The sequence below is a fragment of the Archocentrus centrarchus genome, chromosome 22 (assembly GCF_007364275.1).
Source record: "Archocentrus centrarchus isolate MPI-CPG fArcCen1 chromosome 22, fArcCen1, whole genome shotgun sequence".
Classification (NCBI taxonomy): domain Eukaryota; kingdom Metazoa; phylum Chordata; class Actinopteri; order Cichliformes; family Cichlidae; genus Archocentrus; species Archocentrus centrarchus.
In genome coordinates, this window is record NC_044367.1 from 14,589,904 (window position 1) to 14,604,935 (window position 15,032).

The 15,032-nt window shown below is 42.6% G+C and overlaps 1 protein-coding gene across 3 annotated transcripts in view; it reads right to left on the bottom strand.

Moving 5' to 3' along the window:
* The window catches only part of msrab (methionine sulfoxide reductase Ab), a 38,230-nt gene that overhangs the window by 16,111 nt on the left and 7,087 nt on the right, over window positions 1-15,032 (bottom strand). For 2 of the 3 annotated variants that reach the window (XM_030719618.1, XM_030719617.1), the window contains exons 2-4: window positions 13,740-13,808; window positions 13,458-13,577; window positions 8,570-8,674 (exon numbers count right to left, since the gene is read on the bottom strand). In XM_030719618.1, the coding sequence (XP_030575478.1) occupies window positions 8,570-8,674; window positions 13,458-13,577; window positions 13,740-13,808 (294 nt within the window). Of the gene's footprint in view, window positions 1-2,606; window positions 3,303-5,538; window positions 5,610-8,569; window positions 8,675-13,457; window positions 13,578-13,739; window positions 13,809-15,032 lie in introns of all 3 variants that reach the window. The other variant, XR_004019070.1, reaches the window with a different exon arrangement.

The window sequence follows — 15,032 nt, forward strand, 5'->3', positions numbered from 1 at the left end:
TGGTAAAACAACACACTGTAAGTGATGTCTGTTGTAACATCTCAAATGTGGGTGTTTTATCTATACTGTGGCAGAATAACAATTTTCATTCACTGTACAGACAAGACATCTCCCTGACACAGTGATCTGCATATCTTGTTCTCTTTAGATTAAATGCTACCTTACATCATGGAGTGTCACAACCTATCTGCGACACAGTCTGTTCAAGCATAATGGCTATAAGTATTCATCTGGTCTTCATTCAAATCAGAGCAGACAAGCAGACATCGCCCGCTCTCCGACACACATTGAATAAACTCACTGTTACTAATGTTGCTGCCTTGAGGAATTCGCTTCACTGAACATTTCTGGAACAATATTAAATGCTTGTGTGGTTAAAATATAATCTAAAAAAAAAGGCATACATATCATAAATGAGATGCAAAAAATGCATTTGAAATCAGCAACTCTAAGTGCATGTAACATAAGGGTACATTAACAATAATGCACCTACATACGTACACTGTATATACATAATTTGCACAGTTAGTAGTTACTGCATAGTGAGTAAAATGAACACACAACTGCTTTGACCTTTGTGAAAAACAACTAATAGTAATTAAATGTATTTGTCAAAATGTCAGCCTATTGGAATCAGTGTGTTCATGTTCTATATGTTTCACCACTGGAGCTCAGAACTCAAATATAAATACATTATATTCTACTACACCTTTCTAGATCTTTACTTTAACATCTACCATTTCATCCATTTATCTCTTCGTCTCTAACCTCAACCCCTTTTTTCAAAATCTGCAGCACTGGATGTCAGCCATTGTAGCCCCCCCCACCACCACCCCAGCACTGCTGTTCAGTGACAAGGCAAATGGTTGCCCCTCTATCAAAGGCCACCAAGTCACTCTTCCATTGGCTGCCCACCCAGACTCTCTACCCTGATTGGTTGACTTGCAGGGGTTTTGTAGCTTTGCCGTTCCCTCTGACCTATCCTGCCGACCTGTGGTCCTGACCACGCTGACCACACACACAGAGCACCGCTTGCATATGCATGTGCAGGGTCTTGCATGCGCCAATACGTATATTAATTATGCCAGGAAACCCCATCAAATAATTTGAAACGTACTCTGCTTTAATTTGATTAAAGCTTTTTTTATTTAATAGCGCTGAGCATAATTAATTTTCTACCTTACAGAAACAGGAGAAGCTTAATATCTCACATAAAACAAGTAAAGATGAAAAAGGCTTCTCATCACAAAGAAATGGTAGACGATATGGAATATCAGAGAAAAGCCAAGAGACAAACACCCCGGAGTGGTAATAGCTGCTTCCAACACAATTAAGTTCTGAGATCCATCCACCATCAGAAGGAGTTACTCCCTAATCAAAATATTAACACCATCCAAAATATGAGCCTAGTTTTTGATTATACTAACTCCAAATTCATCCCCATAAGCATTCAGCCCTCAAAGAACTACGACGGCAAAAAAAAAAAAAAACTCTGATTCTCCCCTCCCGCCTCCACCATCTCTCTCAGTCTCTCCATTTTTAACAGCCCCCTTCGTTATTTTCTCCATCCATCAAAGGCGGCAGTAATTATTAATGAGAGCCTCCCTGTTCGCTCTGCATTATGCATGAGAGCCTTGCCTCTGAAAGCAGAGGGTAATGGGGGTGGACAGAAGAGGAGGGGCTACAGGTGACACATGTATACACACACACACACACACACGCACACACACATACACAGAATCACTGCGTCTCAGGGTCACTGACCTATGCCCACAAAGCCAAAAATATTAATTAATTGCCCCAAACCCCCCACCAAATAAGAGCAAGTTAAAGTAGCCCTTTTAACACAAATGGAAGCCAAAATGAGAAAAAGTGGGAGGGTGGAAGTCTCACAGGGAGTAGCAACTCTCTCCAAGAGACACACACGCACAAACCAGCGCACACGAGAGTACACGCAAACTCTTTTGGGGCTTGTTGTGTTTAAACCTGCTGAGATTTCTTGCAACGCAGTAAAATTTCTTCCAGTGTTTATCCTTGCACACACACAAAAAAATGGCTCCACTCAGCTTGTCCCTTCTGGCTGCTGAGGATAAAAGCATGCCATTTCTCCTACTTCCAACTTCACCTTCCCACTTTCCTTCAGCACTCTGGGCTTTTTCACTTTTCTACTCCAGCTCCTGCCTTATTGCCCACTTACTTCCTTCCTTCCAGATTTCCTTCTTTGCTTTCTTTGCCATATGCGCATATATGTTTCTGTGCTGGAAGGATGGCAAGGGGATGGGGGTTTCTGGCACCAGCCATAGCCAGACTTGTGATTTTTTATTTTTTTTTATTTGCAGGCCAAGAAAAGAGATGAAACAGTAAGAAAGTAATCAGATTAAAATGAAGGCTGGTGCTATGACAAACTGGTAGGGAGTGAGGTGAAGAAGGAGTGATGGGGGTAGAAATTACAAGCCTGGGAAGAGCGAGTGTATTATGTTTGCCACGCTTTAAATGTGCTTCTCTTTCCCGCCATTCTACAGAAGTGGTGGCTTATTTTTATTGTCAATCCTTCATTTGGTAACAGCTGTAAATTCTGAGACTGGCCTCAACTCTAGATCACGTACCGTCCCGACTCCCCTTCTGTCTCCATTGGCTCCCTTACCAGCCCGGCATTTCACTTAAACAGATGTAAAACAAGAAAAGATTGCAAATGAGGCAGAAAAAAAATCATTTAATTAAAGAGAAGAAAGAGTAACAAACATTTCTGCAGTCAAACTACTGTAGGTGTCTGCAATTAAGAAATGCTTCTGCATAATTGGTGACTTTTTGCATGCTTCTGTACACGGACGGAAAACATGTGAAGTGAATTCAGAATTACTGCACTTGGCAGCACATACCAATTACACTGCAGCACAGCGAACACTAATGAACAATCTAATGTAGTTTCTTTTTTCCTTGTTTTTACCTCTTTATTCCAACTCCCTACCTCCATTCAGTGCAACACTTACACAACTGTGGTTAAGAAGGAGGTTTAGCACAGGCCTGTGCCCATGCTGAAGAATCATCAGGAATTATTTGGTGTTCACGGAGTCCTCATTTCTACAATTCTGTCAGAAAAGTACACACATACACAAAAAAAAAGATGCATAATGCCCGATAAATGCAGTCTTCCCTGTGTGTATGTGTGTGTGATAGTACTCAGGGTTGTGCCGTGCCCCGCGGTCCTGTTACGGCTGTGTGCGTGCCAGCAGAGCTCTCTCCTCCTCTCCACTCTCAGTTGCTATTTTTGCCCCGTTCTTATGTAAGACGCTCCTGATGCGCTGGAGACAGAGGCAGAGTACGGAGATGGGATGGTGAGAGCATCCCCAGCGGACACACACATTTACTCTCCTGCACGTGCAAACACATTCGCACACATACGGATGTGCTGCACGAATATATAACATAACCATTCAAAAGAAAACAATAAGTCATGGAAAGCTTGCTTGTCGGGTAGTGACACAACACAAAAGGAGGTAGTCTTAAATCAGAGCTGTGACTCTCAGGGATGGTAGTGTGACTGCATGTGCGTACATGACTCTAGGATGTACATGCACATCAGGTAGATTACTGCAGTTATCTCTTTTAAAAAGCTGCCTTATCTCTTCATTTTCAATTTCTCTATACAGGAGCGCTGCTCTCTAACATGATAACTTCATAGTTCTGGGCATGTTGTCAGACCACTGTGACTCCAACCCTTAGCTGTTTATTTTTAGCTGCTCCAACAGTGCTGCAAGCTCTACCATTGTACTCCAGTCAGTCCATATGACAGCATAAGTTGTATTCCTCAAATTATATTCCTCTCTTCTTTAGACAGTGTTCAGGTCGGCAGTTTCAGTAAGCCCAAGCCTCCTACCGACATCAAATCTACATATTATATAATTATGTAAAAATGAAGTAAACAGGAATATTTTTAAAAATGACTTCTCCAAATTAACAGTTGCAATAATAACACTGTAACTTCTTTGAGTTTCTTCATCGAGTTTCTGTCCAGAATTAAGTACATGCAGTTTCGCATCCAAGGAGGGAATATGTTTGTTAAAAAATATTGATTTATCAAACACTGCACATCTTATTTTCTTTCAATAAATTTCATCTCATTTAGTGCTCTGTCAAATCAAATATGCAACGGGCTGTTAACACAAACAAAAAAATGCTGGAAACGTTTAGGATACATGTGCATTTGTGCCTCAGTGGTGTCTCGCTCCTTATTCTGCAAAAAATTGAGGCTTCAATTTTGGAAGGAGTATCCATCCTTGCTTTTAGGACCTTGTTTCTCATGACTTGTACCACCTCTTCTTATATATTGTTTCAATCCAGTTGTCAGCTGTGTCTGTTTATTTCCATGCAATATAAATAACTGCACAAACGTCTACAGAAAATGGCAGTTTTGTTTTGCAAATACAAAAAAAAAAGAGAGAGAGAGAAAATAAAGACTGTATGAAAATGTTTGAAAACTTCAACATAATCAAATGGACATGCAGAACTCAACCCCCACACTGTGAACACACGTGCCGCAATCTCCATAAATTAAGACGGTCAGCATGTGTGAGGGTGTAATAACCGACACCTGGTAATGAGCCCGCCATCCTCAGCCAACCGCAGGAGAGAAATGGGGTTGGATCAGAAGTGTGGGGGGTTGCAGAGGTCATGGGTTATAGGTCAAGGTCATCTCCTGTGGGGTTTGGCTTTGGATGTGCAGGGGCACCCCTGAAATTGAGGGATGTGGTGACACAAGGGGACACAGGGGTACCCCAACAGGGAATTGGCGTGTGTCGCCGCCAGCTGGGGTGAAGATATTACATAAAGGAATATTCACGCTCATTGCAATTGTCAGAAAGTAACTGCTGCTAGGGTGACTCAAATAGATTATGCTTATGTGTGATATGTGATAAGCCATTGTGCAGCAACAACTCTGCGCAGCCTACACCCATATTGTAAAATATAAATTTTAGAACAAATAAATCCAGCTTAAATGAAAGTAACAACCACAGTTATTGTTTTTTTAAATTACATTTGACTGTTTAATAGATCTAGTCCCTACTGCTGCGTACCTCCGCCATCATCTACCTACAAGGGTTAGTGTGCATGTACGTGCAGACATTATCAAATGAGGACAGCTGCGTCGGCCATTTTAGTTGTGCATTTGTGTTTTTGTGTCTATCGGCATATGCCTGTGATGTCTGTTCACTGACGCAGCATCAGCAGCCCACAACATAAATACTGCATGGCCTCAAAAAATAGAGAGGATGGAGGGAATGAGGGAAGAGGAAGTTAAAAAAGAGGAAAAGAGATGAGGAGGAAACAATGAGGAGGGGAAAAGCCTCGCTTGTTAAGATGAAGGGCGGCGGAGAGGTGGAGAAGGGGAATGGAGGAAGAGATGGGGAGAGCAGGGGAGCAGAGGGGGAGGAGGATGAGGAGCAGGGAGGAGAGAGTGACTAAGAGATAAAAGAGGAGTGAGTGAATGTGAGTGTGTTTGTGTGATGAGCGGATGGCCTCAGGGAGCGGTCGACTCACTGTGCTGCTCTGCGGATGTACTGACGGGCTCCGGGCCGTTTGCTCTCTCACTTGCCCCTCCGCTCCACTCACTGCAAAAAGGACAGGGGTAGGGGGTGCAGGTGAAATGGGTGGGGTGGGGTAGGGGTGGGTGGGTGGGTGTGTGATAGGATGAGACAGGAGGAGAGGGGGAAACTGGGACAGAATGTGCAAACATGGAAGAAAGAATTGAAGGGAAGAAGATAGAAGGCAGAATAAGAAAGCACAGAAAAAATAGGGGGAAGAGCAGAAGGAACTTCATGTTTTAAAAGGTTAAGGAGTTAAAGAAAAGGGTGGTAAGGCAAATATTGAAGAAAAAAAAAAAAACAGCCGGGATGTGCTGACAGGTTGGCAGGGTAAAGAAGCGACCAGATTAGATGTTCCTATCTTCCACGGGGAGTACGAAGATAGGAAAAACAGAGAGTGAAACAGGGCCTACAGGCCGCTGTAACAAGGAATCATCCCGCAAACAAACTGACAAGCCGCTTATGCCGCTGTGTACACTCTCTGCGTGCAGAGTACGCGCGTGTGTGTGTATGCATGTGTTCAAATGAAGTAAAGCTTTAAAGTAGGCATAATGGGCACAAGGTGAAATCAACAATACGCTTGTATTTTACTGTGCCGGCATCTGCATTAAGCGAAAGAAGAGCAAGATGTGCTTGTAAGTCAACGGTGATCATCCTCAATGAAACCGTGTTTTCAACTTTAAAGATGAAATAGAACTGCTGCTGCCCTCTGACATACAGATGTCACTGACTGTTGAGAGTTTGTTCACTCATGTGGAGGGATGCTCTAGAAGAGTTGCCTACACGCAGACATAAGAAACTTATAATATGGAAGCATGTTGAATTGCGGGGTGGGGGGGTGGGGGGGTGGGGGTTATGCAACATCCCAAAGAAGCCAGCAGATTGAGACTAGTGTTGCTGAATATGGAAAGGGGGCACACAGCAAAGGCTGCTGGGAGTTTCTGATTGGCTGCTAATGTTGCTATCCAGGCCGGGATTGGTGGAGCTGATGCAGCCCGACATCACGTTGTCGGGACTAAACCCTTTTGAACTGAGGCAAAGCAGAGAGGCACAGATATCAAAACACATACACATGCACACACATATGTGCATGCACACGCCCACATACACGCATTAAAAGGAAGCATTACATGCAACTGAATATGCACCCGTGCATTGCTCCACACACACACACACACACACACACACACACACACACACACACACACACACACACACACACACACACACACACACACACACACACACAGAAATGTGCTGTTTTGATACATGTCAGGAGAAAACAGAATTCATAATGCTCCTGGGCTTGTCTCCGTATATGATCTCTAGTGTATCTGTGCAGTTAAAAGGGAAAAGAGTGAACTTCCTTAATTTCTCCATTCTCTTTTAAGCCCAGCTCTAAGGTGGACAGAATAAATTGGAGCTTAAGCATGCATGAAGGCACAGCCAGCGGGCCCTTTTCCACCACTCCATGCTACATTTGTCAAATCAGAGGAATTTCTGCTACACGTGAACTCAGAACCTGAGAAGAGAGAAATGGCGGGGATTCACATTTAAGTCACGCGCAAGGAGCAACACTACAAGGAAAAAAAAATTTGAGTTTGTGGTTATTTAGAAATGTGTCATCTGGTCTTACCTGTGACAAAAAAAATAGTGCACAGGAGAATGAGCTGCATGCTGTTAATAAAACATGAGATAAGACAAGGCAGTGAGTCAGGGGAAATGCATGACTACTGTTTTGGCTTCACTGCCTTTGCCCCATGGCATGTCAGATCGACTCTTTGCCCGTAGTAAGACGTGTCTCTGCTCTTGGCTATGGCGAAGAGGGTAAGAATCTCTTCTGATCAGTTAGGATGGAGTTCTTGGATGACTCTCTGTGCTCAATAGTTTCGTCTTCTCCTGCATCCTTCCATAAAACCCACCTCATGTAGAACACGGAAAGTGAAGAGCTGGTCATTCAGCTTATGCTTGTAGTTTTCTGGGATTTAGTGGTAGATGCACAAAACATGGCTGACATTTCACTGTATGTAGGTCACACCAGGAGCAATCACGAGAGAGCAATCATGACAGATGCAAAAGGGATGACAAAACTGTCACGGGCGACGTTATTGTGAGTGGTGCATGCATGTGCACAAGCCTGTTTTAAGGCTGAAGGTCGGGCCTATGAATCTTTGATCCATCTCTTCCCAAGTTGTCATGCCCCTCCCTAAATTCAATATAAGCGAGCAGAGTACCTCTTTGCCTGTCCTTTCTAGCTCTCGCACACACATAGATGCACACACCCTCCATGTATCCTCCCGGTGCATTAATGTTCTTACATCACCTCCCCCAGTGAACACAGAAAACAAGAGAGCAAAAGACTTGAAGAAAAAAAGAGAGATGGCTTTTGGGGGATGTGGTCCTTGTTGATGCTCTATGAGTGCGTCACCCTGTATAAAGTACAGACTGACGGAATATGGATCACAAGAGAAGCATCTGAATTAGTTAAGTGAACTGTTATGGCACCGCAGCAAAGTTTCTGAATATTCACCAGCCTCCTGTCACTGACAACTTCAGCTGACAACTTAAGCGACTAAACCCACCAATGAAATGCAGTGAGCACAATAAAAAAAAATCCACAGACATAATAATTCAACCTAGAAAAGATTGAATTTAGTATCATCATTGCGTCACTCAGAAGCCAACATGTGAAGTCTTGGCTGGTATACATTGAATAAAGTAAGGACCATGCACATGCTCAGTGAGGGTTTTGGGGGGCTTGAGCATACACCACACTGGTGGGTCTCTCTATGGATGGCTGGATCTCAGACACATTAACACTGTCTGGCGTTGACTTACACCCATGAGACCTCCCCCCACCACAACACACACACAGGCACACGTCTGGGCATCATCCTTCTGCTCTAATACACCCTGTGCCCCTTGGGAGAGGACTTATTTGAGAGCAACTTTGGGGTTTGTCTGTGAGTGCATGTGTGCGCTGCTACCTTGTGTAGGATCGTGGTTCTCCCAAAAGTGTTTAAGCAGTTCTTCGAGGCTGATGTCTTGAGGGGAGAACACCACCCTTACCATCTCAGTGTGACCTGTCAGACCTAGTAGAGAAGGACAAACTTGTGTTAATCTAAATAAAATGACATGACATCCTCTCTCATGATATATACTTCACTCATCGATGACCACATCATCCTTATTTCACTTTTTTCTCCTACATTTCACCACAAACATTGGACAGTAACAGTTGATTAAAATCAAAGCAATTGTCTGTTGAACATTGCAAAGGAGTGCTCATAAATAGAATGCTTGTGCAGTGAGTTCATGTGCCACAGCTAGAAGACAGTTACTGCTCATGGTACCATGGAGGAGAGAGAGAAAGTGAAACAGGGAGATGCAGATAGAAAGACAGAGCGAGAAAAGAGGCACAGTAAATGTTGGGGCTTATGGTGGAGGTTGCCAAAAGCACTCACTCCTGTCTGCAGCTGCCAGGACCCCAAAGCTTCAACAAGCTGCCTGCAGGCATTCACAAAGTGGAAGCTGCTTTAGGTCTCAAATGTAGGTGCATCTGCACCTACATGCATCATTTACAGCAGAAATGATCATCTCAAACACCAAACACCCCTTTGTATACATATACCTTTTCTAAACATAAAGCCCGAGGAATCAGCTTGGAACCACATCAGAAGCCATAAGTACAGTATATAGCACACACACATAAGGATGCCCACACAGAAAGATGCATCAGGTGCATTGCAGATAATAGATGAACGGCTGCCAGATTCATGCATCTGGTTTGAAAGAAACCTTTTCTCTTTAAATGATGCTCAAAGAAACATGTTGTGCCAAATGAAAATGGAGTTCATTTATTTAAACACTTGTTACCAAACTCAAGGACTGAACATTTTTCAGTGTGTGTTAACTGTTTTTCATAAACACCTGAAAGAAATTATTTTTAAGCATATTTGCATATTATACAGTATTGTGCAAAACTCTTCATGTCTTTATAATTTGCTAGGAAAATGAGACATAGGTGGAACTATTTAATAAAATGTGCAAACACAAATGGAAATAAATATAAGGGGAAAAAAAATCCTAATGAACTTCAAAGTGAGTATTTGTTATGACCACCTTTACTGTTCATCACAGCCTGAACTCTCTGAGGCAGCTTTCTTGTCATTTTCTTTAAGCAGTCTTCAGGAATAGTTCTCCAGGCCTCTTGAAGGACATTCAAAGCTCTTCTTTGGATGTTAGCTGCCTGTTGCTCTGTTCACAGTCAAGATGATCCCACACTGCTTCAATAATGTTCAGGTCCAGGCTCTGGGGAGGCCAGTGCAAGACTGATAGTGTTACATTGTGTATTATTTCCATCAATGTATGCTTTTGCTGCAATAGCAGTGTGTTTGGGATCACTGTCATGCTGGGAAATGAAGATCTTGCTTTCAGATGCTTTCCAGATTATACTGCATGGTGGATCAAAATCTGACTGTACTTTTCTGACAGCATTCATAACTCCATCAATTTTGACAAGATCCACAACTCCACAGACTGAATTACAGTGTATGACAGATGGCTGTAGACACTCATTGTTGTACCTCTCTCCTGACCTCCTACATACATATTGAAAACAATTTGAACACAAATTTTCACATTTGGATTCATCGCTCCATAAGACCTGTTGTAAGACTTGTTCCCTTCCTTAAGAATGGATCCTTGGCAGTGATCCTTCCACTGAGACCATTTCTGATGAGGCTTTGCTGAACAGTAGATGAATCAACTGAAGGGCCAGATGCATCTCTCAGATCTTGTGTCAGGTCTCCACTTGATTTTTTGATTTTATTATCTTCTTAATTTTACACATTTTTATTGTATTATTCTAGTAAATTTACCAGTATATAGATCTTCCTTCAGTAAAAATATTAAACTGTGTGCTTAGCATATTACTCATATTTTTATTATTTTATTATTTATTGTCTGAGGCACCTAAAAGGAATGCATTTTAAATTTCGTTGTGCAACTTCTGTGTACAATGACAATAAAGATTCTGATTCTGATTCTGATAGTGTAATAGAGATATATAATACCAAAGCAAAGATAGCGGGAGGGGGTTTGCTAGTTATAAAGAAATGAGGGGTGGCTCAAGACTAGTGCACAGTACTGTACTTAGCATATATTATATATATCACCTATGCAGAGTCTCTAACCCTGTGGAAATGCAAACATTTTGCATAAAGAATAGTGAGTGGGGCTAGGGCTGGGAGTCATGGTGTGAGCAAGTCAACAGAAATGGCAGAAAGCAGAAAATTCAACTGCAGCAAACGTAGCTGTTAAGACCTGAAAAAAATGTGACTTTGTGGCATGACTCTCCAGGCGTGTCCTGCATGAAAGGGGTGAAAGTGGAAAAGACCAGCAACACTAAAGCTGCTAGAGATTCAATATTTGGCTGAAGGACCCTTCAGCAAGGTGAACAGGCTTCTGGGTGATAAATACCTCAAAAACCAACATGTCACCCTGTTGCCCTTTTTTGGTTTAATTATTCCCTGCTGTTAAAAACAATAATGAGGGAAAAAGCTTTGGAAATCCATATAAATACTTAAAATTACCTTCAGTGACACTTTATGAACAATCGAGAGTCACAAGTGTAATTGCTGTCATCTCATCCATGGTGGCTATATGAATACATTCTGAAGCCAAGCCTTTGTTGAAGAATGCATTCTTGAAAAGGTACCTTCACACTGGAGCTACTGAAATACCACATGGCTTCTGACATTTCTCTTACAAGTTTCTTATGCCAGTAGCAATCATCCAGAGCCAAAACAGCATGAAGCAATAAAACACACACACACACACACACACACACACACACACACACACACACACACACACACACACACACACACACACACACACACACACACACACACACACTCTATTGCAGTAATGGCCCTATAGCAAAACCATTTTTACAGCAAATGTTTTGCTCACTGCTCCAAGTCACAGTGAATGACACAACATAATCACAGTGGTTCCTTATAGAAATGTCCTACATTTAATCATGAAACACAGCTAACCTTCCAACCTAAATAAAAAGTGTACGAAAGACTGTATAAACAGCCACAGTCTTTCGCACACTACTATTTATTATTGTGGTTGTGATATTAATAGTTCCGATCCTGCACACTGAAATAAAATTTAAGGCCTATACCTTAGAGGTCTACACATGGCCTCCATTAACTCTAACTGTAAAATATAAATTGAACTAAAGTGGAAAATATGGAGGGTGGAAGGTGTTGTATCACTGCAAAACATTTCTGTGAGCATACAGCACAGTGGATGGTGAGATAAGCAAATTATGGGAGTCTGGACTTTATGAATTTTTTTTCCTACCAACAATCGCCAGCTTTTCTTTTTTTTTAACTATCCCAAAATATTTCTCATATTTCCCCTAATTTGACCACTACTGTGTTATCTAACATTTGGCAGAACATAACACACTAACGAATAATTTTTACAATTTTTTTTAAACACACTTATATGATCAGCAACCTAACTGTTATGGCTGGAGGCTCGGATGAATCGCCATGCAGCGCGGTAGAACTGAAAGGTATCAGCATCAGCTTTTGATTCTGTATCACAAACATCTTGCACAGTGGACTGTATTACAAATGAGTTCAAATATGCTCATTGATAATAACATCATTTTCTCATCACGCTCAGCTGTCTGTATGTGTCTGTCCTTCAAAGACAAATCTGACTGCACCTCAACCTCTCCTATTTCTGTCTGTCAAACCATCCACCTATCTTGCCTGTCCTTCTATCCTTCCCCGGCTCTTCTGACAGTTCCATCAACCCCTTCTTTCTGTCTGTCTGTCCTGCCTTGGCTGTGTTGACAGCTCCTCGGTCTCATGCCGTCGCAGTGTTCTGCTCCGTCATGGCCACTGGAGCGACGCCCGCACTCTCTCAGCCGATGGACAGGTAACCATTCTTTCTCACACTTTTTTCTCAAAAGTTTATTTTACCCATTTCCTCACTTGCTTCAGCACTCAGTCTCCCTTTTTTTTTCTGTCATCTGTCTCCATCTCCATCTTCCTCCATAGCTGACCATCGTGTTGCTGGGAAACTGACAGAAAGCAGGACTGGGAGGAGAACAGATAGAAACATAGAAATCCTATGAAGGGCTCTGCTCAGAAAAGCTGCCAACCAAGCCCAGAGCATCTTTCCCTTCCTTTCCATGTCCCCATGCTGTGCCTGCACCTAGACATTATGCCTGTCTGCAGTGATGGAGAAGCCTCAAACTAAGCTCATATCTCCTAAAACACAAGGGAGGTAAACAGACTAAAATCTAACACATTCTCTTGAATATATACATCAACTACCTACATAAATCTTTTTGACTGTCACGATGAGGACAACTGAAAGAGACTAATTTAGAGGGATTCAGACAGGTAGCCAAACATTTTCAAAGTCTTCCATAGCAAATAGAATTTATGCTTTCATATCCAGCATGTTCGCCAAATCATACTCTCAGGGAAAGAAGCCCAATCTATGGCGTTTCATACACAGTAACCTCTGTTGGCAAAAACGCCGCAGTACAGCACAGTACAGAGCCCAATCCTTACAAGTAGGTCATGGGGGGGTGGGGATGGGTGGGTGCAGCCCATCTGGAGCAGTGCATTCTGAGTAGTTGACTGCAGATGAAGGGAAGGAGCAAGAGGAAGAGATAGCTGTACTTAAAACAACCTTTCCAAGTGCTTATCTTTTTTTTTGGCCACATATCTAACAGTAAAATACCCTGCCAACCCACTTCACTTCCTCACAGGAAAGTAGTATGATCAGTTATTATAAATCAAAGTACAGGAGGTATAATTACACAAAGTGCAGTACCTGTGCAGACCTCTTCATAAGTAGGGTTGGGTGTGAAGCCACCAGCATAGCCCACCTGTGTGGAGAAGACTCCCGGAAGCCGCCAGAAAAGTTTCTCGGCTCCCCAGAAACAGCCCATTCCTGGACACAAACACAGCAAACAAATACACAAATTACTACTGCTTCTGTGCTACTGTAAAACCAGCTTCTCGCCAAAATGTGTTACTAACCACAAACTGGTAAAAGAAGATCCCATATTGGTTTATTTCTGATTGTTAAAAAACTGTGATTGTGCAGTCTCACCAAACATGATGGTCTCCATGCCTTCTGGGAAAGGCTCCACAGTTGGATTCCCATTGACTGCATGCTTGTCTGTGAAGAGAAACAGTGTGCAAATGTGGCTTCAGACCATAACACTGTGATGCAGTGATACAAATTACAATATGAGAGCAAAGAGGCCTATTAGCTGCCTCGATTTGGCCTCGCAGGTCTTCACTTCGTTACAGGCTGCCCCAGGCCAGCAAATCAGAGCCAGTGGCTTCTGTGCAGGAAAGACATTTAAGGGATTACACAGCTTTGACTGCCATTCTATCCCTGCTGTCCTCTCCTCAATACACACAAGTAAGCACAAAGCAGCAGTTTTCTCTGATCTCTCTCTCTCTTACTCCACTTTATGTGGAATGTGAGCGTATTTAGTGTTCAGCTTGGCACCGCTGGGTGTCCACAAAGCAAAATGATGACTACACTTCAGGGGCGTGAGCCTGTATAACCTCACATGTGGGGAAGAGCACCGCAAGTAGACTCAATGCCGCCCTAATCTTCGTCATGTTAAAAATACCCAATAAGTAAAACAAACTGGAGTGCTGAGAGGTAGCACTCTACTGCCAACTGTGCTGAGTGGAATTAGAGTGCTAAAAAGGAAGTGTGCGTGTGTGTGTGTGTGTGTGTGCGGCTCACAGATGTGTGAGGAGGATTAGGGTTTAAGAAGACTGAGGTGACTTAGCGTGCAAATCTCCACTAAGCAAGGCTGGTTTGTACTGCAACCACTAATATTAGTCTACAGATAAACAGGCCACAGGGTACACTAAGAGCTTAGGCACATACCAATAATGGATGCTTGCTCTGAGTTCAACGTGTGATTACTCTGTGGCTGCTCTGAGATGTTATGCGCAACACTGACCTGAATAAAAACAATCTCTAATCTGATACGGACATAATAGTTCATTTCCTAGATAGGACTGGGATGATCTCTCTTTGCGACAAAAGGCCAAAGAACAGCAGCTAACTTAGGTTTAGACTTCCAGAGATTACTCTGAACCCAGACAGTAGAGCACTGAAAAGAACTGTTTTTGAATGCTGGGACCCTTAACATTAAGTGTTTGGAAGACTACACAAGAGTACACTTGAGTTGATAATACTTTCTTGGCACGCTAAGGCACTTTTGTTACTTAAAAACTGTTTTTTGTTCTGTTCAGTAACACACTGTATAAAGGACTAAAATGTCACAGGGGCCTGGCTGCCCTAAGGCAGTCTCTTCCTGCCCTCCTGTTGTGCGACAGTCCTGTCTTTCGGCAGCAGGCTGTTTGGCACTGCTAG